We start from the raw sequence: 27,813 nt of genomic DNA, 5'->3' as shown, positions 1-27,813 counted from the left end.
CCGAACAACTGAATCGAATCTTAGTGTGTGGACATTCATCGGTTCAACGAATTGAACCAAAAGAGGACTTCCGTTGGACGTTTTTTAAAGGGATGGGACTGTATGGCCTTTCATTTGAATCTGAGTTTGTTAAAAATATAGTGAATGCATATTTTTGGCACCTATCACCCTGTAATTCTGGAATCGGAAGCCGAATCTAGATAAAATTCAATAGCATTCTTCGAAGTCTCTCATATGAATTAAAAATTATAAAAATCCGTTCAACCATCTCCGAGAAAATCAAATGCATATTTCTTGTACATACACACACAGACATTTTGCGTTCTTGACGAACTGATTCGATTGGCATATGACACTCGGCCCTCAGGGCCTCGTTTAAAAACTCGGCTTTCACAGTAATTACATATTCTTTTTATAAGAGAAAAACATTAAAAAAATTTAACAAAAAATTAGTTTTTTTAAATGTTTACGTTGTTTTATTGTGCAAACTTTATCACGTATACGGTAACCAGCCCTGAGAAAACAAAGTTAGTTACTTTTAGATCGCGTTGGCGGTACAATGCATAGAGCGCTGGTGTTACAAGTTAGTTGTAATTAGTTCGAGCCCGGAAAGATTCTTAATGTCAGTAGAATCGTGAAACCAGCCATGCAACGGTTCTGTACGCTATGAATCAACTGCGAAGTCTGTTGAAACATAAGGTCAAATTCCGCAAAAGGAATGTAATACCAAGATTTTGCTTTGAATATTCGTTTTGATCGCTTCCTGAACACTGGGAACTGGTATTGCCGAAGTGAGTCGATCCTTGATCTGGAAAAATTCTGGGAACGTAGAAACTTAGAAAAATTTACATGTTAATAGATGCACATAAAAGGTACGTTGCGATGCACTTACATTCACAATTCACAGCATGTAAAGATAAGTCATATCATTAACTTCACAGTTAATTTAGCTGAAGATTACATCGATACAGACGCAAACGTAAAATCTATCCATTATAGACACAAATATCAGTAGAATGAAGTGAAGTCCTTTTTGATGAAATTGAATAGATATCTCTTCACATGTTAGTTGGTTGAGATGAGATGTAGATCATTATTAGAAATTAGTATCACTATAGCTATTGAAAACGTTATCAGTTATCAATTTGGTATGATTGAAACCATCAAATTAAACGCGCACACAAAGTTGTTATCATCGCTTATCTCTTTCTCGCCTAATTCACGTCTACAAACGCCCGCTATTCTGTATCTCTATTTGGTAACAATCTGCTCCAACAAGTATTCAACTGACGGAGTCTTTCGTTGAATATATTTCGCATATTCTGCTTGATTATGTTCAATGGTGTTCGTGCGGCAATAATCTTGTTACTCTCCCGTTCACACCTCACTTGTTGTGAACATTTCGTAGGAGCAAGAAGCAGCTTTCTCTTTGATTGCTGCTATGCTCTCCGGGTGCCAGTAGAAATAGATGACGTCACAAAACTAAAGCAGTGTTTTTTGTTTGTGTTCCCTGATAGTTGTAATCATCAAAATACCCCGCATTATATAAACCCGACAAGATTGTGGTACACTCAAGCGTGACAACTGCGATAGATTTCCTGACACCGCTTCCCACCGTAATCGATAGCCGAAGTGGATAAAGGGACGTACAGGTGAGCAATACATTTCACTGCTTCTATATACTCTATGGTATCGTAACAGGTTGGCTGGAGGATGCTTTGTTCTTTTCTAGTTCATTATATTTTGTTCACATATAGCGGGTAAAAGATGGATTTTTATACCTACTGACTGTTGGATCACTGAAAGGTATTGAATGACTATTATGTAATTCTGATATATACGGGATTTTAAGCTGTCATTATTGTATTCCGGGTACACAGAAAATAAAAAGTACATGTTATTTGACTACGAATTAATTTTGAGTTATTTCAAATCGTTGCTGTCGAAACACAGAGTTCAGCAAGCTAAAATTAAGTGAACAATAACTTGAAAAATAATGTTACTTAACAGAAACAGAACAGGATGGGAAGTACTTAAAATTAGGCAGTTTGTTTGTTCCATGTAAACAAAATGTTCGAAACATCTTGTCAAAATGCAAACTATAATAACTGTTTTTTTTTATATTGCTGAAATTGTTCAATAGGCTTTAATTTAAATGGCATATTTCAAACATTACTACTTTGCAAAAGTACCTATTATTAGTATTTTGAGTTTAAGTTAAGAGTGATTATCCACATATTATAGAAACTTTCATTTTATGCTCACGTTAACAATATCCTTTGGTGGTCTGATGAGGTACACTACTCAAATATGCTTCACAAAGAACAGCATCGTACTTTGGCTTGTTGAATTTCCTTTCATGTTTGGTTTTCTCGGATGTGTTTGAATAGAAGGCTGAATCCTTTTTCTGCATGTTGCGCTTGTGGCATCTCAGACAGCGTGCAGTTTGTTGCCGCATGCCTGTCACTGGAAATCAAAGAAATATTGTTTTCTTAGATCTAATTTTAACTAGTACATAGCGAATGTAACGATGAGCTAATTTTAATCATATATTCTTCCTGTTTTTATTAGAGGATGGGATAGAAACGGATTCGTAGTATCAGTAGAATCGTAACACCAGCCATGCAATGGGTTCTGTACTCTCTGAATCGGCTGCGAAATCTGTTGAAACTAAAGGTCAAATTTCACTACAGGAATGTAATACCAAGGCGTATAGAAAAGGATTATTTGTGAGATATTTGCTAGAGATCCTGTTATACACCCCGATACTGAATTTCGTTAGAATCGGATTACTTCGTTTAATTAATACAGAATAGGGGTGATAATCAAAGACGCGCGGAGAGGGATACAAAAGGAAAGAAATGCACCGTCAAACGTTAAACCAAACGAGCAAAGTAAATAAGCATTGTATGTTGCTTAAAAATTCAAGAGGAGTATTGTTATGAAAGCTAAAAAAATTAGCCAGGGAATTGGATTATTGAAATTTCAGAGAGATGGTTTTTCAAATAAAGGTCAAATTCATTTGAAATTGTTGTTTTGATAATCAAGTAACATGGATCATGTTACATTAAATATTGAAACAAAATTTCTTTCTATACTTAGTGGTAAGCTTCAACTAGGATAAACACTTTATCCGAACGATAATACCGATTGGAACATTCCGCCATTTCTTCTGTGACAAACACACCTGCATTACAAGTGAACAAAAGGTCCTCATAAGTTCCTATCTCATGCCTCCCTGTGTGTTTATGATGACATTTGGTCAATAGAACGGCGTCGATTGGGTGCTATCGCCTTTTGCGTTAGTAGCAGAATGAGAGGGTGCGAAATGGCTCATAAGTTAAAGCTCGTCCTAAAGTGCAATATTTATCGTAGTATATTGCAACATATAATTTTGTTGTTTATTACATTATTCATATATATATATATATATATATATATATATATATATATATATATATATATATATATATATATATATATATATATATATATATATATATATATATATATATATATATATATATATATATATATATATATATATATATATATATATATATATATATATATATATATATTTAATTGAATTATATTACATTATATGGCATATAATAATAATTATTATTATTATTAATATCATAATTATTATTTTTTATTTTTAAAAGAGAAATATCATATTTCCTGCAGTACTGCGAGGATAGAAGAGTATAACTTACACTGCTGTATTACCTGTTATATATTGTATCATAGCATTTTATTTCATATATTATCGTCTGTTGTGTCCGATATAATTATTCGAGAAAAATCGCGCACCTTCACCCTTAACGGACTCTTCGGTAACAGGTAAGAAAGGATTTCAATAATTTAACAGCTTTTATTTTTCAGCGATGTGCTTTCTTCGACGGTCAAACTATAATAAGTTTACTCTATTAATTTTCTGCTTCACCCCAGCAGTAAATCACGGTAGTAGTAGTGCGCAACGAACGTGTGAGACGGAATGTCAATCATGTACGATCAAAAAATAAACTGGGGTTACAAGGTATACTCTACACTCTAATTTTCTTTAGCGGGTAATTCGGTGGGTAAGTATGGTAATTCTAAACATCGTCTTATATCATATTATGTTGTATTATATTATATTGTTAGCTATATTATTCCATATTTTGTTATATTATGTTTTATTGTACTATATTATTTTATATTGTATTATGCCTAATTATATCGACAACGGTGAAGGGCAGGGGGTGCATCAGGGTATCTTACAAGTGAATGACTGGACGATGGAGTGGATTGCCGACCTGAGTTATGTGGGGGAAGCATAGTGTTTCACCCTGAAGGTCTGAAATGAGTAAGACGCACCCTTCTAACAAATAAACCATCAGGCGGGTTTAAGCTGGTAAAGCAAAATTCTTTATTATATGGCTGGATGTTCTTGCTGGAAGGCGCCGGGTTCTCAAAACCCTTTTTAGCCTTCTTAACAGCAATTATATGAAAGCTATCTGATAATCAAATTCGGATCTACTGTAAGTCTACACGCATACTGATGCTGGTTTCACACATGCATACATACGTACATACAACAATCATTCAACGCAATCCTGTTGTGGTTACTGTATTCGAAATATAATAAATTTAAATTACTATGTATGGTGGACAGGGCTGAGAAAATCTCTAAAAATCATCGGTGATCCAAGATCTTTACTCATCTTAAGATCATTGATCTCGTGCATAAAAAAACACTACTGATTTTATCACAAGTGATCTTAGCCAAAGAACACATCATCGTTGCGAAATCACAACAATTTAATCTCTAAGTGATTTTGATTTTTGTATAATCATGTCAAGTCAATATTTAAATTCCAAAAAAAATCTCTACCGATTCGATCGGAAGTGATTGGAGTAGAAAATCATTTTTGATGGTGATCAGCCACAGCCACATAGGGGAGCGTAAATGAGCGAAATTTATAAATCTTGCATAATATGAGTATTGAAAGATGATGCATTCAGACTCTTGAACAAAGAGTCTGAATGTGATAATTTTGGTCTATTTATATGCATGAGGGTGTTCAGATAGATTGAAATTATTAATTTTGTATCTTCCGGAAATCTTATGATGGATGAGAAAAGGAATCAACAGAACATGTAAATCAATGATTTTCATTTTACACTACCAAAATTGATCATTTTAATCAATTTGAACATTCCAATGCACATAAGAAGTCAGTTTACATGCCACATTGACATACCATGATTAAATTCTCGAAACTAGCAAAAAGCCTAATTTTTTTTTGAAAAAATGAAGTTTACAAAATTTCATCCATTCATCTCTTAAGCTTGTATTTTAAGGAAATCTAAAAAACTAACTATCAAAAGAATTTTCGCAAAATTTAGCAACACACCTCATTTTATTTTTTTTATATATTAACTCATAGAAAATCAAACCGAATACTGACACGAACTCGTTTTTAAATTCGAAATTAAAATCTTTTGAAGTTCATCAAATTAACCTGGTTGCCAAACAAATAATAACCAGATCCTGCAGTGTCCGGGGCTCCAGATTGGCGGATTTTCTCTTCGCGTGACTCTGATTATAACGGGTTCTAATATTTTCGATTTCGGGAACATTGAAGTCAGCCAGAAGGCAGCGATACAATATGAACTTCAAACGGGCCGTCCAAAATATCATATACACGTGAGACGTGAGAAACTATCGTGGTATTACGAGGTTGTCTGCCGCCTCCAAGCTATTCGAAGTAGTTTTCATCTCTGTTGTTCTTTCTCGTACAATTAGTAAATATCAAAAGTTTGTCCAAAAAGTCTCTCAATTCTTGAGATTCAATGAGACTTTTTTATTAAATGACACAAACAAATTCCGGAACATAGCCGGCGACATAACCTGTTATGCCACTGACGAGACGTCACAAAAGTAATAGTAACTATTCTGAGCCCGATCCAGATGAATTTGTACGATTTTTGCATCATCACTTAGAATTTGGATCTCTCTTCACCTTATAACTCTAGAACCGGTAGTCTGATAGGCAATACAGGTTGTTCGATTTGAATCTAAAATTGTGAGAAACGGTCAATCCATATATTTGAAATCGAAGTCTGTTGCTTTTTGAAGTCCTTAGCCACCATTTCCGGCACTTCCAGAGGAAGAGTTTTAATAAATTTATACCGTCACTTGAAGCGGCGAAGCAAAATACGGGAAAAAAATCTAAACTAGGCTCGAAACTATTTCAATCGGTTGTCATTGTCAGCAGAAGGCCCAAATCGCGACTATGCTGATTCTCGGTTTCCGATTCCGGATGCACCGGAAATAGTAGTCATGTACTCAAAAATGGATCTCATTCACTTTTCTCGGAGATTGTAGATAGTCAAAGGTCTTATGGTTCCATACAAAACTTCTGATTTTTTTCCGAATACTAATTTCGGTTTCGAAATTGCACTATGATGAGATTGTAAAATGTCAAACCATCGTTCGAAGTACGATTCCAAAATCGTAGAAAATATTCAACATTTAACTACAAACTAATAGAGAATCGACTCCGATCATACCGGTTTTCCAGAGATTGCCTAACCGATCTGAGAACTGTTTCAATTTGTAGATTATATCTAGTTGATGCACAAATAAACTTTTTTGTGTTCTTTCAAGAATCCGAGAATATGAGTGATATTAGAAAGGTGTCGTTACACCACTAAGTGGTGGTTTTAGCTTTAAAACATGTAATACAAGGCTTTGCAAATACCGGATGAATGTACTTTTGAACAAAGACCCGTAGGACCGAGTATCATATACCATTCGAATCTGTTCGTCGAATTCACAAAATGTCTGTATTGGTATGCGACTCACTTTTCTCCAAGATGGTTGAATCGATTTCTATAAACTTTGCTTTGAATGAAAGGTATCATACAAAATGTTTAAGTTTCAACAATTGAGTTGGCAGTCGATAATTGATGCGTTTTGACCAAGTAAGCGTTACTCTATAATGGACTGTTAAATGTCGAGAAATAGATATCATAAATTCGTCTTGCTATACGACAAAACATATCTAAACGCTAGAAAGGAAAGTGCTAACGTTTCCATTTATAAATATGGACAAAAATTGTTGATTGTTCATGGGTTTACCTTAACCCGCACTGATGAAACTACCCATGCAGCACCAATCATAGTAACCCATAAGTTAGCAGACAAAATTCGACAGTTCTATCAGTCAAACTCTAACCGTGATGGCAAAAACAGCGAAGCAACTCTGTTCAGAAGTGTGCGCGTTCAAAGAACGGAACCCCGCCGTGTCGAAAACGGACATCGTGCAGTGCTTTGTGGACACCGGATTTGCCCGTTTCGACATCTACAACATCTTAGCACTATTGGATAACAATCAGAGCATGGAAAGAAAGCCCGGTTTCGGACGGCCGACGACCCTGAGTGACAAGAAGTTCTTAAAGAAGCTGTAGAGGAAGAACGAGGAAAAGGTGGCTTCATCGCTGGGTGTGCGTGGCGGGGAGGTCGGTGCTACCGGCAGTCAGGAAGCGGAAGTTGCGTTCAATGGTTTCGGAACTGCAGGCAATGACGCAGCAACAGCGGCTGAATAAGATGTTCAACCCGACTTTCCCGGCGAATCGCGTCGTGGCTGTTTTAATTTGAATGGGTTAACGCGAAGATTTAATTGAGGTATTACCAAGTCGATTTATTCCTGAACTACATAGATATTTTAGACTAACAGATTTATTCCATCAAGACTGGAAACACACTGCTAACTATTTAGACAATTTATTGCATTGTTAGTAAAACATGTGAAATATAAGTTAGATTTACAGCATTTGGCTTGAGAGATGTGTACTAAACAATTTCAAAATCCAATACGTTTTAGACAACTCAATATTTTCCCACACACTATATAGCTTTATGCTTTTACGTGATAGCGAAACTATTAGTCCATCACAATAATTGGTACTCGTTACCATATCCGAGTAAACAACCGTGAATTCTGCTGTTGGTCTATGCACAAGCCGACCAGATTGAGTCAAACAAAGTCACTGCGGCTTCGTTACGTAGAGTTTTCTCCTCTGATTAACGCTTCCCCAAGTGAGATTATTTTTAGAAGAAGGTGAATTTTGGCACATTTTTTCACGCCATTGGTTGAGACAAAACATTTGAAAGATTTCTCAAACATCTGCTCTTTTAATTCCTTCATCATTAGACGCGAAACCAAATTTAACGCTAGAAATATTTGATTAAAGAGCAGCATTCATTGGTAATCTCAAGAAAATGGGATTCATTTTTCTGCCAAAACAATCCAATGAGAATTATTCACTTTGTCTACGGACAAGGTCTTACTATGTGTTCTTGAACTTTGGCGACTTACTTGTGTACTGTTTTCAATGTACTATTGCCAAAGCACAGTGGTACAGAAGAGTGGTTAGGAAAACTTTAAAAATTTTCTTCAAACTTAGTTTTAAATTCATTTTTCAATAGAGTTCATACGGAATTGTTGGGAAAATTAACTTTTGATCAAACCTCCGGGAGACGCCTAAGATTGTAATTTTTTCAACTCAGCTTGACAGGATTGCCGAATGTCTATGTGTGCATGTATGTGTATGACATTTCACAAGAGACAACCATAAATAACCCAAAAATGAAGATTTCTCAAACATTTGGAAACAATGAGGGAAGCTCATCAAGCTTGCTAGGCTTTTTCACACTCAGGTGACAGTTTTGAGATAGTCAGGCATATATCTGTCCCGATGGTCAAGCGAATAAAAGGTCGATCGTTTCGTCTTATTCGTTAGACGGAACTAGACGACGTGGTGAGAATCTAATTAATGATATAATTCTTGTTCCGGGTCGGGTGTGACAAGTAAGTTTTTGAGATTTATTTGAAGGCTGGAAAATCATGTTATTTGTACTTAAATATAGATTCACCGAGATAATTCTTGAAGCGAAGAAGTTACAATATGAACACAATCATTCAACTAATACGATTATTGATTTTCGGAAGCGTGAAAGAAGCATGCCCTTTTTATTCGTATTCAGATTCTCCAGTTATGTCTCTGACATTACCCACCCGATTTTCAATGAGAATTCAGCCGTCTGTGCATTCTTATTTTTTTGTATTTAAAGTAGACGACATTTAAAGTTGACATCCTACAATCCTTTACCGCAGACATTGCAGATCTCTCTTGTCTGTGTATTAGTTTTGTTTCAAAACTATAAATATTGTGTTATTTGTAATTTTAAAATAAGATTTAATTATTATGTTTCATTCTTTTTCAAATATTTCTCCTAGTTTATGAGCTTGTTAGGTCAAGAGTTTATACCAAGTAACAAGTCCAAAAACAATGGCCAGTCGGATCGCGTCCCAAGACAAATATTTCACTCTAGAGTACGTTTGAACGAATAGAGTCATGAAAAAGAATTATATTTTAATAGTTTTCGAGCAGTTGTCAAATAACTAACGTTGAATTCAAAAACGATTCTTACCTTTTATTCAAAACACTGTTTCATTGCTAAACATAACTTTCTGTCATATTCTTAGTTTTCTATCCTGGTAAAAATTTTTCTAGTTGTCGATTGTGTAACAATGAAGGAGCTTGACAAACAGTTTATGGCACAATTTTACCCGCAGAGAAAACAATGTAGAAATAATTAAATTTGGATTTCGTGCAACGTTACATTACATTTACTCAAAGAGGAGGCCCTAGGGGCCCTGGCTCCTCCCGAAATCGGACACCTTTATAGATTGCTTTTTACATACTGTTTACTCGTTTATTGTTTATACATATTAAAAAATTTAAAAAAAAATGGCCTCGCTTGGAAGGCGGGTTATGAGTCTAGAGCTCTTTTAAATTGAACCGAGAAATTGTGGTTTCGAGAGTTTCATGGTGATCGAGCCCGCAGCGGTAGGGCTTTCGATGCGCTTACAAAGGATGGGGTCAAAATTACATGGAATAGTACATACTGGATGACTGGAAAGAAAAGGCGCGTAAGGATTAATACAGAACACACAAGGATTAGTACTGCCACTGAGCGCACTTACCATAGCTTAAGTAAGATTCTACAGATGAAAAATATTTTCGCTAGATGCCGCGGATGCATACTCAGGACTAAAAAGACGAACGCGAGCGCACTTCGGAAGAATGTTTGGCTATGCTGAGGCAGATTCGGTTTGACTTTTGTTGTCAGTTGGTAATTGTTGACGAACCCTAGATCCATTATTACACGCTACAGAGCAGAATGACTATCTGGCAATGTACTGAAGCTGGCACGAATGCTCCGAAGCGGCTTAGGGATGCTCAGTCAGACAGGTCGGACGTCAGTTTGAAAAATGAAAATTGAACCAGTTTGAAAAATGAAAATTGAACCATAATATTAGTGTGCATTATTGGAGCGATTGCATACCGAATCCAATTGCTTTTTCATCCACCCAATTTGGCATCCTCGAAGTTTCACGATCTCCTTGCACTAATTTGTTCCAAAATATTAAGATATATCGATGTGAGTTTCATTTGGAAGATTTCGATCGCTACTTCCGAAACCTGAAATTGGGAATCGCCGAACTATTGCCGTTTTTCATTGAAAAACACTGGTGGCGTGGATTGCTCTGGTTTTGCACTTTCGAGCAGAAATGGCAATTAAACACCGTCAGAATGTTGCATTTCTGCTCGAAAGTGCAAAACCAGAGCAATCCACGCCACCAGTGTTTTTCAATGAAAAACGGCATATGTTTGTATGACTATTAACTAATATGACTTAAAAATTGGTGTAAGGAAGAAGAAGAAGAGGTCTTTCTGTTCCTCACGAATTTCCTTCCTTGGACTACTCCTTTTCATGCTATTCATGAATGAATAAAAATATATCGCATCATCGCAAATCCTTGTGGTGGTCTTCAAATGGACACTGAGAGGGTTTTATATTGCACTAGTACGCAGTATTCTGGAATACTGAATTAAAATTTGGGCCTTGTATCATAGTTCACATCGATCGGATCGAAAAGGCACGAATGTCAAAAGTGTTTCGTCCTATTTGATCTTCGAAGACTACCTTGGCTGAATCGTCTTCAATTACTACGTTACGAGAATCGCTATGCGCTCATCAACCGACATACTCTGTAGAATAGATGAAAATTTCTTTAAAAAATACATCGATGTCGAATTTGTTTTCAGTTCATTAATTATTTTTGAATCGGTACTTCTAAGAAACCAGAGGTACTAAACCAAGAATTAAATACACGAAGAAGATGTTTTATGTTTGATCAAGGCCCCTCCCGTAACGAAATCCTTTGTACGGGATTGATGCAACGAATTTTATTTTTTTTAAATAGTGACAAAAGGAAGTCGGGTTTCATATAACAAATATTTCTGCTTGAAATTACAAAACAAGACAATGTATTTTTCAGTGGATGATTTTGTTTCAATGAATATTTTATTAACATTTACATTAAAAGAATGAAAAATTTACTTGTATGTTCCTGTTCCCGACAATTTCACAATGAATTCAATTTGAACAATTTGTTTTAAATGAACTAACTTTAGATCACGTTAATAATTGTAGTGCTCTAAATTTACAAACTGTTCAGTTGAAATAAATGAACTTAAAACAATTCGTTATTTCAACCAAAACTTATGCTTGTTAAAATAATAGATTTTTGTTTGTTTTCAAGAATAAAATGATTTCTTTCAAACTAATTCTCAAGGCAATTTTTGATGCTTATATTTATTCCGATTCATATTTCTAAGACATTCAGCCCTTTTGTCGTGAGATGATCAAATTATTCACATAGCACAATCAAGCTCTGGTACTGAACTTTAGTTGACATGTAATAAATAGTTAGTTTCTTTAGCTATGATTGTAAAATTAAATTAGTTTATAAAATTAACAGGAACAAATTTTTTTTTTGTTTAGCTGGACAAAAATTTTGATTAAAATCAAACAGAAATCATTGTTGATGTTGATTCAAAATAATCATATTCTAGCTATAAATTGCCATAAATCAAATTTAAAAAGCATGCTTGTTATGTTTTTGCAATGACTGAGCGGAAATATATATTGGAGAAGCCAAGTGAAAGAAAAACTAACAGCAAAGATGAATTTTTGGAAAAAGATACGCTCAGAGACAGGACTCGAACCTGCGTTCTTATGCATTCCGTGCATACGCGCTACCATTTCGCCACTCTGATCTTGCTTTAGCCACACTAAAACTCACAGACATAGTAGCAACGTACATCGAACATGGTCTACATCCTGGCCGTCATCCGACCGACACCTTATATCCAAACATCTTCTCTGTCCATCAGACACTAGTCCTCTCGCTTTATACCTATTTCTCCGATCAAGCATTGAGTAGGAGAGTGTATTTATAATCGCTTGTCACCTTCTTTAATGGTGCCAGTCGCTGGCTGGACATCGTCAGCGACAGACCCCTATGAAGGTTGTATTGATTGTCTGCCCTTTCCTACCAGAAGCAGATTGTTACGGAAAATCAAACCGCAATTGTTTTTAACGATTTATTAATTTTTAGTTTGACGTAAAGCCGCCATGACTAAGTTCAGTTTTTGCAATGACTGAGCGAAAATATCAACCATCGTTACAATGAACTTGTGAATCAATACATTGTCTTGGTGAAACATCGCGAATTTAGGTTGTTTTTCCTGGACTTTTTTTTTCATTCAAACGATCTAACAAAGCGTATTTGCTGTTAATTGTTTGTCTTTGCAGATTATACCATGTGCCTCCCAAAATACTGAAGCCGTAACCTTCTCAGCTGACTGTTGTGCCTTTGTACAATGACAAATTAACACATTTTGAAAATGACCAAAGTAACATCACTTAAATTACAGTCGTTTTCTTGACAAACACATCAATAAGTCCCGAGACTAAAGCAGAGATGGCGCTCGTAGTACACCAGTAACCACGTCTTTCTAGAGTACTAACCTTTGCTTGAAACGGGTCAAAATTTTGAGTCGATCCGTCCATAAACAGCTGAGTTATCGAGGTTGGAGTAAAGTCGTTTTGTAGTTTGTTTAAAAAATGGAAAAAAACGAGTTTCGTGTTTTGATAAAACATTGTTTTTTAATGGGTAAAAACACCGTGCAAGCGAAACAATGGATTAAAAAATGTTATCCGGACTCTTGTCCATCAAAAGCAACGATTTGTCGGTGGTTCGCCGACTTTAAACGTGGTACCGACACAAATGACGCGGAACGCTCGGGTAGACCTGTGGAAGCCGTTACACCGGAAAATGTGAGTGAAGTGACAAAAATTATAATGAAAGATCGTAAAGTGAAGCTCCGTGAGATTGCTGAGATGACACAGATATCATATGGAAGTGTATTTACTATCTATGAAAAATTGAGCATGAAAAAGGTTTTTTCCAAGTGGGTGCCGCGATTGCCATGACCATGGACGAAACATGGATACATCACTACACTCCAGAGTCGAAGCGGCAGTCATCTGAGTGGCGCACAGCTGGCGAAAGCCGTCCGAAGCGTCCGAAAACGCAGCAGTCAGCTGGCAAAGTCATGGCGTCAGTTTTTTGGGATACGCATGGCGTGATTTTCATTGACTACCTCGAAAAAGGTAAATCGATCAACAGTGATTATTATAACAGTTCGGCTGAAAAGTTCGTATCGTTTAATAGAAACACACATTTTTTTGCCAACATTCGTTTTTATTATTTAACATAATTGCCATCAGAGGCGATACAGCGATTATAGCGATCTTCCAACTTTTCGATACCATTTTTGTAGTACGATTTGTCCTTTACCTCAAAATAGGCCTCAGTTTCAGCGATTACCTCTTCATTGCTTCTAAATTTTTTACCAGCGAGCATTCTCTTGAGGTCTGAGAACAGGAAAAAGTCACTGGGGCCAAATCTGGAGAATACGGTGGATGAGGGAGCAATTCGAAGCCCAATTCGTTGAATTTCAGAATGGTTTTCATCGACTTGTGACACGGTGCATTGTCTTGATGAAACAAAACTTTTTTCTTCTTCAAATGAGGCCGTTTTTTTGAAATTTCGTCCTTCAAACGCTCTAATAACGCTATATAATAGTCACTGTTGATGGTTTTTCCCTTTTCAAGGTAGTCGATGAAAATTATACCATGCGAATCCCAAAATACAGACGCTATAACCTTACCGGCCGATTGTTGAGTCTTTCCACGCTTTGGGTTCGGTTCATCGCGTGCAGCCCACTCAGCTGACTGTCGATTGGACTCCGGAGTGAAGTGATGGAGCCATGTTTCGTCCATTGTTATATATCGACGAAAAAATCGGTTATATTTCGATATAACAGCTCCAAACACTGTTCAGAATCATCAATTCGTTGTTGTTTTTGATCGATTGTGAGCTCACGCGGCACCCATTTTGCACAAAGCTTTCTCATATCCAAATATTCGTGAATAATATGTCCAATACGTTTCTTTGATATCTTTAGGGTGTCAGCTATCTCGATCAACTTCACTTTACGGTCATTGAAAATCATTTTGTGGATTTTTTTCACGTTTTCATCGGTAACAGCCTCTTTTGGACGTCCACTGCGTTCATCGTCTTCGGTGCTCATATGACCAGTACGAAATTTTGCAAACCACTTACGAATTGTTGCTTCGCCCGGTGCAGAGTCTGGATAACACTCATCAAGCCATTTTTTGGTATCGGCGGCACTTTTTTTCATCAAAAAGTAGTGTTTCATCAACACACGAAATTCCTTTTTTTCCTTTTTTTCACAATAGCAAAAGTTGCTTCACTCAAAATGCAATATCTCACAAACTAATAATCAGACAACTGTCAAATTTATACACGTATCTTTTGAAGGTTGGTACTAACTGAAAATGGTATGGATTTAATTCTAGTGGCGCCCTCTCATAGAAACGATACGAACTTTTCAGCCGATCTGTTATTGACTTACTGGTGCGTTTGAAGGAGGAAATCGCAAAAAAACGACCGCACATGCAGAGAAAAAAATCCTTTTTCATCAAGACAATGCACCCTGCCACAAGTCGAAGAAAACAAGGGCGAAATTGAACGAATTGGGCTTTTATCTGCTTCCCCACACCCCATACTCGCCAGATTTAGCCCCCAATGACTACTGGCTCTTTGCTGATCTTAAAAAAATGCTCCAGGGAAAAAGATTTGGCTCAAATGATCCAATGAAATCATCGCTGAAACTGAAGCTTATTTTGAAGCGAAAGATAATTTTTTTTTATAAACATGGTATTGAAAAATTGGCAAAACGTTGGAACCATTGTATCACCCTAAAAGGTGATTATGTTGATGAATAAAAAAAATTTTGTAAAAAAAATGTTGTTTCCATTGTTAGTCTCGGGACTTATTGATCCATGTGTTACAGTCGAGGAATGTATTATTAACGAAACGGTTCGTATGGCTGCTAAAATGAGGCATTACTGTATTTGTTTTGTTTTTTCATCACTAGGTCAAACATACAACCTACTAATGGATCTATGCGTGATCGGAGCAGGAGTGGTCGGATTGACTACCGCCCTGGAATTGCAACGGGAATTTCGCAATGCAAACATTACCATAGTGGCGGATCGGTTCGAACAAGACACCTGCAGTGATGTGGCGGCTGGACTGTTCCGACCTGGGACTAGTTTCTGCGGACCGACGGAAGAAATTACTAGGTTAGTTTGATTTCTTTGTTTCTTATCATACCTACTCCATAGTGTTTGTTCCCATTCTGTTGGACATCTCACATAAAACACCAAAGTACTCTGAACCGAAATATGACATTGAAGAATATAGTTCTGAACTTTCAGTTAGTTCCGCTGTTTTACTGTTATATATTACAGTCGTTGCACATCAATCGATTACGGTTTCACATAATGTATCATTTCAGGCCACCTGTCTTATTCTATCGAATAAGCCGATGGTGAAATAGCTGCTCAATCCAAATCTATCGGATCGTTAGCCCTAGGAAGTCTATTTATTTATGTAAAATGTATTCACTATTTGGTGTAAACAGCTAGGGCATTCGTTGTACGGTGTGAGGAGAAATAGAATTTGAACAATATTCAATGAAAATCAGTCAAAATTTGTTCTCATACCTACTGCCTTTAGTGCTAACGGTACTAGAGAAAACAACATTTTAATTGTTTCTATAGGAAAAAAAACCGGACTAGGAGAATGCTGACTGTTTATATTTATGAATGTGCATACCAAAGTGAAGCATCGCTTATTCGCAACACATATTTTATTGGGTGTTTATAAACTGTAAATATAGGTACGGAAATATAAACAGCCCGCACTAAAAATAGACAAAACCACTAAGGAACGGTTGTACGTCCGAGTTAGACAAACCTGGCGGACAGATCGGCTCCGTCGTCAGGGCGAGGTGGTTCGTGTATTTCGCTCATGGGGATAGTTAGTAGATATAGGTTTGTAAATGTCATCGATAATTTACGTAGTTTTCGAGTCAATTTAGGCAATGAGCAACACTATACTCGCAGAAAAGTTGTATTTTGTTAATATTATCTGCACGATGTCTTTTCAAATATGTTGGCGTCAAGTGTATTAAAGGGTGTATTCGATAAAAATGGTTCACAAACCAAACTGAAGCATGTTCTTGAAATTTGCAGGGAATAAAATACTACTAATGATTTCTTTTGCAAAATTTGTTTGTTTGAAATTCTATTTCAAGTCTCCAATCCTGAATGTCTAAAGCAAAACAAGGTCATGACATTGAATGGCTAGTACAACGATCCTACTTACACTAATGTCGTTTTCGCTTGATCCACCCCAACTGCTGTCAAACCGTTTGTTTGAAGCTAGTTTCAAACCTAGTTTTAACGTTGTTGAACTGAAAATCGAGTCAGTTTCGAACCAGGTTTTTTTATCAGGCTTGCACAGTCTCGTTAAAACTGTTTGTTTGATGAAACTACCCTGGATCAGTTTCAGTTTTCTCAAGCGAAAACGACATAAGAATCCTTCCAGGTTGGGACTCGAACATACGACAACTGGCTTGTAAAATCAGCACCGTATGCATTGAAACGCCAATCCAGGCTGAATGCCTGCACCTTCCTTTTCATTCCTCAAATTTTGATGATTATTTTCGCCAGAGTTATCGTTATTTGTACCAAAATTTTCTTCAACTTGCGTGAATATGATGGGTTCGTATCTTTTGGCACAAAATTAACTCCATTTGCTCCGTTACCACTCCAACACGTTTCGAGCCAAATTGAACCTTTGTGCTTCCTAATGATTAGCAACAGATGCCTCTTAAGGCCATTTTCCGTGTATACTGATCCGTTGAATACTGCGGAAGTGTTGAACGGAGCGCTCACCATTTGACACGAATACGATTGACGCCAAACTGAATTGACTCAGCGTCATCCAGCTAATTGACGTCTGTCTGTCACATGCAAGTGCGTTCACAAAGTCAATCCATAATTGCTGGATTTATTTTAACCCTGTGTCCGGACTAGCCCCGGTCTTTGTAGATTTGACAGGGAAACAAACCCAAGAGGTGGACGGAAGTTCCCCTTGACGTACACTCTTACCCAAATTCAACTAAAGTGCATCTTCCAATTTTTAGGTAACGAGAGATGACCTTAAAATGTAGATAAATGCTTTACCGTTTTCGTTTATTGATCAGAGCAGCCCGAGAGTTGACCCAGAGTCGCCCAAAAAACTTTTGAGATGTTTGTTTTAGCAACCTGCGGTCGCTCTAAATCGGACTCCAATCGCGTAGTTTTGCTCTGAAAATTTTCTCGGGTCGCACCACAACACCCATGCGAGTTTGTTTATTATTTCTTTTTTCTATGAATTCTCGGAGTCAGAGTCTCCCGCGTGTAGGTTCAAAAACGAAAACGATATTAGTTTGTCCAAAGTGTTGTCATGGCAACTTTGGCAAAGCTCGTTACTCATTTTTTACGATCAAGTCTAAGTTTGAGTAGATAACGACCTAATTTTGGGTAGCTTATAGAAGAGCTCGACAATGAGTGATTTCTCCTCAAAAAGTTCTGAAACACTTAAAGAACCAGAGAACCAAAATTTTTGTGACGCTTGAGAACAATGGGAGCTTTTAAGGTGTTATTCGGATCATTTCCTTGCCTTAGGTCAGGACGAACTGCCGCGAGGTCCGGCAGCACACGGCCATTAGTCATTTGTTTTTACTTGCGAGTAGTTCACGGAAAAGTTTCGCAAAACAATTATTTAGAAGATCAGAACAATTTGGCTCAAATGGCACGTTCCCCTTGATATTTGGAGATTTGTGTCTATTATTTTTGACATGAACTCGACATATCTCGTTATTCAAAGTAGGATATATTCTAGGAGTACGATTTCTTATCAATAAAAAGTGCGTTTATTTGAAATCATTTTCAATACGATATAGGGACGAACCAGCCGCCGACTGAACGTCTCTATAATAAATAAAACTAAACTTCAATACGATATTAAGACAATTGTTGGTTTCGGTGAAATGGCTTTCGGCAAATTGACAAGTGGTTAAAGACCTATTCGCGAAACAAGTTTTCTTATAATTTATAGTTTCTTCAAAGCACGTTTAAGTATCAAATGTTTTTGTTATTTTTAATTTTTGCTAACTACAAATCCTCATTCCATTCTGACTCCGATTGTTGGTTCCATTTTTTACCCAATTATTCAGTATACTCCAAAGACCGAAACCATGAAATTCCGGAAAACATGAGATACGAACTGTACCTGCATGATAATAAATGTAGAGTTAGCACAAATGGAAATATCGTCTCTTTGTGGTATTATTATACAACATATGGATACTTTTCGGGCTATTACACTGGACATGTTTATTTATTTATCGTTACTCCCATCGAAGCCCGGATGACCTTCTCATTTTCAATAGCTACAATCCATACTGAAGACCCCCCAATGATAGGAAGGCGATAATGAAAATCGAAAATAAACCGATTAAAGACACAATCACGCCACTTCAATGTCTGTCGACCCGTCTTTTGTTACGTTGTTCGGTGACATGCAAACTGACTGGTACTAACCACACTGGAAAGTAGGACTGATGGAAAGGGGTAAATAGGCTTTGAATTTTCACTCCGGCTCATGACAGATTTCGGGTTTAGAACTAGATTAGAATACAACCATCGGCTGAACATATGCTGATGGAAACGAAAGTAGATGAAATGGAAAATAGCTTCTTTGCCGGTGAAAATCAATAATTCACTGGCAGTTGGTGTCGTCGGGAATAATAGAATAATATTGCAATGATAGAGGAAACCTAGTTTCTTTATCTTTACCATTTTCAAGGTTAACCTTTTGAAGAAGTGGCTGTTATACTGTATCGACCAAAAACTAGTTTTGAAAAAGATTTCTTCGTGGCGACGGCTGAAAAAAAGCCATTTGGCCGAAAGCCATTTCACCGAAAGAGTCATTTTACCGAATCCTGAAATAGTCTTAAAATCGTAATTGGAATTGATTCAAAAGAAAGACAAATGGAAGATGATAGCGTTAACGCCCGTTTTGTTGACCTACAATTGTACTTTTTGCATGAAAATTGAAAAACTTGTTGACTATTAGCTACTAAGTAACAAAGCAATTGCATAGATGTATCTACCAGGCAAATGTATGTGGTATTTTCCGTTTATTACGTGAAAATGAAAAAATATCTAATGCGGCTACGCCACATCGTTTTGGTTCATGTGCTGTCTGACCTCGCTACCGCTTGTTCGGACCTAACTGGAGCAAAGAAACCTAGCTTTGAGTAGACCGGGCAAACGAGGCGGTTACAGGTTTGTATGCAAGAGGCCGCCGCTTTTGACGGCGGGTCGGCGGCCGACTCAGCTGGCGTCGCATCGGCGGCTTTGTGCCGCCAAGCCATCTTGACTTCTATTATGTGGCTGCGCCACATTAGTTATACAGGAAACATAACATACAGGAGATATGACCCTTTCGGTGAAATGACCTTAAGCGAGCATCGTTATTATGGTTAAAATCACCTTGTTCACCTGATTTAGCTTCCTCGAACTATTATCTGTTCCCAAACCTCAAGTCATCTCTGAGAAATCGATGTGAGTTTCAATTTGGAATTTTAAACCGCTACTTCCGTTCTCCACGAATCGGAGTAAGGGAGCTACCTCGGATAACAATTCGAGTGAAAAAGCTTAAAATATCTGTTAAAAACGCCTGTAAAAGGCGCACGAAGGATTAATTGCACATAAACAATCTGCATTAATATTTTTTTATGAAGGCCTCTCCCGAAACAAACTCCTGGGCACGGATTTGGATTGACCCTGGTTAACTATCGACATCAACTGCAAAACCTAATCGCTTCGAAAAACAACGATGCAGTGAATTAGGTTGGATAATAAAGGTTTCTGGTAGTACGAGCTTCTCAAATCAGGGGAAACTATGAATAGTAATCGCTACCGATAGCAAATGATTAAATTGAATCAAGTAGAATAAGGGCTCATCTCATTTGTAAGGACGTTACCTTAAAAACCTGATTTAGCCACTAAAATCACTACAATTTTTTCATATTGCTGCTTAATTCGGTTTGCTTCACATTGGGAATTGATTCACATTCCTTGATTCCTAATTTCATCTCAAAGGATTTGTATTCATCCTATCGTTGGACCTTTATTCATCCCAAAAATTAGCAATGGCGACAGCAATCAAAACCAAAATATTGCACTATCACACTCTTAGGTTCAAAATTTCAGGATTTTTCTTAAAAAGGGCCTTATGCCAACCATGAGACAACACACGGTATTTTTAGACACAGCTTGGAATCATTTCGACGCTTAACATTTTTTGGATAGTTTTCGTTACCTTTTGTTTTAAATTGAAAATTTTACTGTGCAGTTAATTTGGAGAACTTAAAAAAAAGGAAAACATTTTTTTTGTAACATTATGAGAAAACTTGGCAGCTTTGCGAAACCAAATGAGATGAAAACAAAGCGCAATCAAGTCAACTTCAAAAATTACCCGGCAAGCAATAAAAGTCTTCAAGAATAAGAGATGTAACCACAGTCTGTGATGTAACTAAGTGAAAAACTTTTATTGCTTGTCGGGTAATTTTTGAAGTTTTTAATCGTTAATTAAACAACTGGCAAGTGAACATTACTAATTATGAAGTCATCCAGCATTCAATAGTAGTGTAATTGCGAGAAATAGTTATCATGTTTTGAGACGTTTCGATTAGTAGATATTCAGAAACATGACCAACTGTAAATCTTTAGACGAAAATGTGTCCTAAATTGAAAAGTGAGTTTGTTATAAATGAAAAAAAAAAACGATCACCGAATAATTTAAACCATTTCTTCCAATGAGAAAGTGTGACAATAGCTTGAATAATCATTTTAAAACATTCCACAGTTTGGTTCAGGTACGTTGTAAGATATTATTCATGTTCAAAGTAATGAAGTGAAAAGATGAGATTGAAATAGGAGCTCAGATGAAATAGAGAGCCGGTCCCCTATCGCTCGAAAAACTATCAGAATACTTCACAAAATGCGTCATTTTGCAGAACGACACTCTCCTGACTTGACCTCTTCCTACTGGCCCTTATTACCGGTATCACTACACGGTGAAAATCGAGTGAAGTGAATTTAGGTCCTCAGTACGGAAGTCGCTTCAAAGGCAAAAGTAATTATTTGGATGAACTTGATGTCATTATGAACATCACGCCACCAACATTTCGTTGAAAAAATGAGTTTTTTCCACTACAGTGATCACTTCACTATGCGTGCTACTGGTAATAGGGAAAATCATGTGAAGTGACATGTAAGTGAAGTGAATGTTCATTTGATTCAGCTCGATTTATTGGCGATCAAAATCTTATCATTCTCGAATAATTGGCAAAACAATTACCCTGGTTAGAAGCTAGCTACAGGTTCGAGTCCCGTCTCTGAGTCTTGATTTAAAAGTCCATGATCACATGAATTGCATAGAAACTAACGGCAACGGCTAAAATATGAACCGAGAATCATTAGATCACGAGCGTCCTTTTTGTGACTCAGCCACAGAAGTTTAATTGTTTTAATTGTTTAGTAGATAGCCTTGATGATGATTGTTAGAATGCCATAAACTCTAGAGAAAGTGAACCAATTTAAAAGGGACAATAATCAAATGAAAATCCTCTGTGTAAAAAGGACATCATCACAGCAGTAGATGAATTCGAAGCAAGATTTTTATGAACATGGTATGATTTCACACTCATGATTTATTCAAATTCGAGGTATTTTTTCTCGAAGGAATAGGAACAGGTCAAATACTAAAAGTGAAATGCATAATAGTGCAATCAAGAAGGAATTTTAGAATTTCATTCAAGAAATGATAAATCAACTCAAAATTGCCGGCAGTTTAGTTTTTTTTTCAACAATCAGCATATATGCAAGTCAACGTTCACGCAGAAATAGTGACACAAATAGTGTTCATGTGCGAAGGAGAACTACAAACTGCCGTCATACAGCAAGAAATCCATCTGCACTCTTAGGTTCAGCAAAGTGAAAAATGAATGTAATGGCGCCATTTGGCCGGAAACCACCAACATTATGACGCTAAACAAAGGAAAAAATGTGAATGGGAAAAGATCATTATCGACACGCAACCCGTGCCGGACTTTGTGCTTAAGTCTCTCAGAAGTTTTCCCTAATCTTTCAGGTGGTCAGACTGGCACTTTGAAAGGTTTGTGCAGCATGAAAAATTCGCTCTAGAATCTGCTTTCTCGTGGAGTTCGTTTGTGGAAAGCACAGAAAAACTGGGGCAACATGACCTACAGAAAGTCTTTCCTTCTTCGCCTCCATCGTGGAAAAATTGAGTTAGAGCTGATTAATTTGTGTTACATAATTGAATAGCTCACAAATCACGTGCTCAGATAATGAAGTGTAGAGACTGTCCTCGTGTTTGAAACATCTTTTCAACTACCGTCAAGAAAGCTTCAATAACCACTAATTTGATTTGTTTCTACTGAAAAAATTGTAGAACTTTGTCTTCCGTTTTGGTTTAGTTCGGTCTATAAGATTCAACATGGTTCAAAACTGGGGGACTTTTCCTAAATATCTAATACAACTACTAACGACCGAACATCATTAGTCATTCAACAATCGCCCATTTGTTGCTGCCTTTCTTTATTCATCCAATGACAAGCTTAATTTTGGTCCGTGCAGTGCAACCGTAGTAACGAAACTGACCCGCACAAAATTTCCATGAACCACTTTTTCCATTTTCATCGCCAGTTACTATAATTATGTTTTTCCATTGACTTTGGGCATTAATTAACTGTTTCTTTTGCTTTATCTTTTCATTGCATGCTATTTTAATTAAGAAAATGGATTTCTGATGCGTACCGCTACTGGGATGATATCCGCAAAACGGAGGATGCCATCGATGCAGGAGTGACACAACTTTCGGGTTATATTTTCTCCAGCATCGATCCGGCAATTGTACGGGTGAGTTCTATTTAAACATAAACAAGACACGATCCACCTTAGTGACATTAACAATATAGTGAATTATCAATTCATACATAAAACCCATTTGAGCCTATCTGTTCTGATTGCTGATGTTCTAAGGAAAACACAAACGCTGGTAATGTTTACATTGAAACGAAAAAATCATTTCGAATCGATTGGTAGGTAATCTACAGGAAATGACAAAATCAAGTTGCCAATGAAAAATGGTACCAAGAAAAGGAGGATTCTTTCAGAAATTTTCATATCGGCAGTAGTGATTTGCAGCATTTATTCAATAGTACAAATAGATATCAGCAATAAAAGTACACTCGGAGTAGAAGAAAATCGATTTCAAAGTGATAACTACTACTTTTTTTCAGTGTAATCTACGATTAAACATGGAAAATCTTCAGAAATGTGTGAAATTGGGTAAGGTTAGGTTTTTTCGGATCAACATTTTTTTTAAACAAAAACCAGGGTAATGTACTCAGGTACTAGAATGTATAGCGATCGAGTACTATTTATTTTGGATACTTTGTTTGTAATTTTCAGGCATTTGGAAAATGGTATCAAACCAAGTTTAATGCTCCATTCTGAATAAACGGTAGATTTCGCACAATGAATTAAGATCAACATTACCCCCTCAGAGTAAAAACATTTTCTTCAACTCCTACTATAATTTTTCAAATGAATTTGCCCGTTTTCATAAGAAATCGTTGAAAAGATGGAGTAATTAGAAATTTTCCTACCGATTTGACAGCTCTTGCTGAAAGTATCATCTCTAAACAAGCAGCGCCTCTACATTTCAGTTTTGCGACAATATGCCAATGGGGTAGCTGAATCGGTCAAAATTCTTCAAAGCAACGGTGTAAAATCACTCCCCTGCTATGGAAGCTGGTTCCTGAAACCGACGCATTTTGTTTTGGTGGCATTGTTGTGAACAATATGTTAAGCTACGTTCATACCATACAATCAAACCACCCTTGTGCCAAAAGTTGATTTCTTCAACCCCAATACAAATATAACTCTAGTCTAGTATTCTCTATAAAACAAGTAATTTGACCTCTTTTTGAATAAGAAAAAGAAATTGTGGTTTATTACAATTTGATTATATTCCATCGAAATCGTTTCCTTATGTTGGTGCAACTGCATGAAGAAAAATGGGAACACTGCTTAAACACAGCATTTGACAGCGAACTAGAACCAAAATTTTCGGCTTCAAGCCAATTGTATGCAGATGACAATCGTGCCACCGGGGTGTGTCAAACTCATGACATTAAAGTGGCAAATTGCACCCCCAAAAAGCGTTATCTTCGAAACTGAAACATATTAAGGAGCAAAACACTTAGCAAACGTATAAGTAATGCCAACAATGTGTGCATAAAAACGAATTCCTGTGCTTTTTTTTCCTTATTTAAATCTATAAATCTCCCATATGGTTGAAAAATTAATCAGTTCATACTGTTTAGAATTGAAATTCAAGAAAAGCGAAAATCTTAGTCTAAAACTCTTCGGTTTTTCTATAAACTGCCCGAGAAAAATTATTTCAGTTTCAGCTTACTTCCACTAACACATTTGATTAGCAACAAACACATTCCTATATGGGTTTTCTCTTGCAGAAATTATTGCGAAATAAAGATTTACATACATTCTACTAGTAATCCCGTAAAATAGGAACTTTCATTTTGACACGCGAAAGGCAATGTATATGGAAGGTTGTCGTAAAACTATTTATTTTTTCGGAAAACTGCTTTTTTAACAGAAAATATTTAGTTTTATTTATTTTGTGTAGCGCGATTTTATACAAATACATTGAAGCAGTGTAGCTAACTGTTTTATTGCGCTATAGTTGATTTTGGGTAGGTTTTGACCCAAAATTAGGTAGCGACAGGTAAGAGTTCAGATCTATGACATACGTACCAAATAAAATGTACGTAATACACAGATTACCAGCACAAGTGAACTTGGTTTACATATGATCCTTATGTCGTTTTCGCTGGATGCCAAACCTAACCCAGTTTCCACTCTAACTACTACCAAATCGTTTGTTTGAAGCCGGTTTCGAACCTAGTTTCAACGTTGTTGAACTGAAAATCGAGTCAATTTCGAACCTGGCTTTTATATCAGGTTTGCTCAAACCCTCATTGCTAAGTGCGAAATCAAAACAGTTTCGTGAAAAGTGTTTGTTTAATGAAACTACCCTGGGTCAGTTTCAGTTTTCTCAAGCGAAAACTACATTAAATCGAAGTGCTGTTTACATATGAATCGATCGTGCAAATTTCTATCAGTATAATGAGCACTTTAACATGAATAACAGGTGACCAAAAAACATCAACGTATGTCTGGTTCAGAAGAGTGTTCGACCATGTTTAAGCGCAATGAATTGGAATTTTGCATCGATACGTTACAGTGGATGAAACATGGTTTCATCATTATACGCCTGAGTCAAATCGACAGTCAGCCGAAGAATTTTATTGCTCTTCAGGGAGAATACACTGATGAATAAACTCGAAATATCAAAAAAAGATTATTTCATCAGAATTGAGAATTCCTGAGTATTACCGGTTCATTCACTGGGATACTTTTTGACGTTTTCATTACCGGGCTTGTAACAATTGTTCACTACTTAAACTGTATGAGTTATTTACACTAGCGTGTTTAGTGCTGGTAGAATTGAAGAAAACATTGTGAGTGAAATATAAAAATTTGTTTTATTTCGATTTGTTTGGTGTTAATTGGATTTAGATAAGTCGTGTGCGATCTGTTTGACTGCTATAACAATTGATCATTTGTAAGATGAGTCCAAAAGTTTTACCATTTGGCATGCATTTCAATGAATGTTTTGCTACTAAGTAGTATATTTACTTTACTAAGATTTCACTAACAGAAATCAAAATAAATAAATTTAAGTGAATTAATAATATTACAGGATCAAAAAAAAAAAGGAACTCCTTAGTGATTTTTAGGAGTTCCGTTTGAAATTATATCTTATATGCTAATAACACATTTATCGAAATTTGACGAAATTTCATTTCTTGATCTTCAGAATCCATTTAAATATATTCGAAAACAAACTTTTTAAAGCCGCCTATCAGAAATGATCTAGAAACTCTACGAACTTCGGTACATTGTAAACTTTGTTGTTTTATTGATTCTTATCAGTGCGACATAAATACACTATATTGTCGATTTTTGTACTGAATAACGAAATTTCACAAAGTTTCGGAAACTATATAGAAGATCAAATTGGTTGTATTGTTGTGAATAAAATGTTTAAATATTCGGTTGTCTGTTTTAGAATCATTACATTGAAAAAGTGGTCCCGTTGTACCGTTCCGCGACTGAATCGGAACTGAAGCTGTGCCCCGGTGAGTGGAAGTATGGATCATTCTTCACTACGATTCTGACTGAATGTAGGCTGTTTCAACCATGGGCTACAAAAAGGTAAGGATTTTTGCTCTCATTTACATTTACTATTTCACTAAACCCCCGGTTCTTCAATAGAATACTACGGAACGGAGGTCGAATTGTAACAGGGAAAATAGACAATTTTTCGAAGCTTAATGGAAAGTTCGACGTTGTCGTTAACTGCACCGGTATGGGAGCGAAACAATTGTGTGGAGATTACAAACTTGTACCTATACGAGGCCAAGTGATCAAAGTGAAGGCTTCCTGGGTGAAGACAGCTTTCTACGCGGACTACGATACCTATATCATTCCCGGTTTTCAGGGTGTCACGCTGGGAGGTTGTCGTAATTTTGATAGTTATAATTCGGAACTATGCAAACACGACTCAGCAGCAATCAGGGAGAGATGTGAAGCATTGTTGCCTAGTCTAAAGGGTGCGCCTGTTATCAGAGAAGCAGTGGGCTTGAGACCTCATCGAGACCCGGTGCGAGTGGACACTGAATTGGTCGAAACCGCCACGGGACGTTTGAAAGTGGTTCACAACTACGGACACGGTGGCTATGGGGTAACAACAGCCCCAGGAACGGCGATTTACGCTGCTCGATTGGTGTCTGATATGTTTAAGAGCAATAGCAAATTGTGAAAATTAAACTTTTTTTATATATAACAGATAAATGCATATGATTTCTCTTAAAATTGTGTATTATTATGTTTTGTATCAAATTACTGAATATCTGGTGTGGATTAAAATACATGAGCGGCTTATAACATAGTGGCCAACTGTCAAATCAAATGCCATCTTTCGTCGAGCTAAAACATCGAAAAAATAATCGTGTATCTTAGACAGCAACCTCGAGCATTTGTAGACTTTTGTTGTGTACAAAATAGCGAAATAATGTACCACAGGGGTGTCAAGATTATAACTCCAACCAGCAACATGGCGATGATAACGCAGTTAAGGTGCCTAGGGTAATTGTTCCCAAGATTGTCATATCATTACT

At 36.6% G+C, this 27,813-nt stretch overlaps 1 protein-coding gene and 1 long non-coding RNA gene across 3 annotated transcripts; one reads left to right on the top strand and one right to left on the bottom strand.

Annotated features, from left to right (window-relative positions):
• Nucleotides 1-449: 449 nt before the first annotated feature.
• Nucleotides 450-1,308, bottom strand: LOC131436714 (uncharacterized). The gene is made up of 2 exons (XR_009230661.1): nucleotides 893-1,308; nucleotides 450-834 (listed from the first exon to the last, which is right to left on the bottom strand). It is a non-coding gene; the product is annotated as an uncharacterized LOC131436714 (long non-coding RNA).
• LOC131436713 (D-aspartate oxidase) lies at nucleotides 732-27,508 on the top strand. 2 transcript variants are annotated; one of them, XM_058605583.1, is made up of 6 exons: nucleotides 732-872; nucleotides 1,518-1,652; nucleotides 15,436-15,643; nucleotides 23,278-23,401; nucleotides 26,703-26,848; nucleotides 26,909-27,508. In XM_058605583.1, exons 3-6 carry the CDS (start codon nucleotides 15,456-15,458, stop codon nucleotides 27,453-27,455), a joined length of 1,005 nt encoding a protein of 334 aa, XP_058461566.1. In that variant the 5' UTR covers nucleotides 732-872; nucleotides 1,518-1,652; nucleotides 15,436-15,455; the 3' UTR covers nucleotides 27,456-27,508. The 2 variants fall into 2 exon arrangements, with proteins under 2 accessions (XP_058461566.1, XP_058461565.1); XM_058605582.1 differs by lacking the exon at nucleotides 732-872 and having other exon boundaries at nucleotides 1,395-1,652.
• Nucleotides 27,509-27,813: the final 305 nt, after the last annotated feature.

The sequence above is a fragment of the Malaya genurostris genome, chromosome 3, assembly GCF_030247185.1.
Source record: "Malaya genurostris strain Urasoe2022 chromosome 3, Malgen_1.1, whole genome shotgun sequence".
NCBI lineage: Eukaryota > Metazoa > Arthropoda > Insecta > Diptera > Culicidae > Malaya > Malaya genurostris.
The sequence above is the reverse complement of the archived record's forward strand: the minus strand, read 5'-3'. Positions and strand labels throughout refer to the sequence as shown.

Coding starts and splice junctions, on each gene's coding strand:
- LOC131436713 (XM_058605583.1), top strand. CDS start 15,456: ATGGATCTATGCGTGATCGGAGCAGGAGTGGTCGGATTGACTACCGCC. Junction 15,644..23,277: donor CCGACGGAAGAAATTACTAG/GTTAGTTTGATT, acceptor ATTTTAATTAAG/AAAATGGATTTCTGATGCGT. Junction 26,849..26,908: donor CAACCATGGGCTACAAAAAG/GTAAGGATTTTT, acceptor GTTCTTCAATAG/AATACTACGGAACGGAGGTC.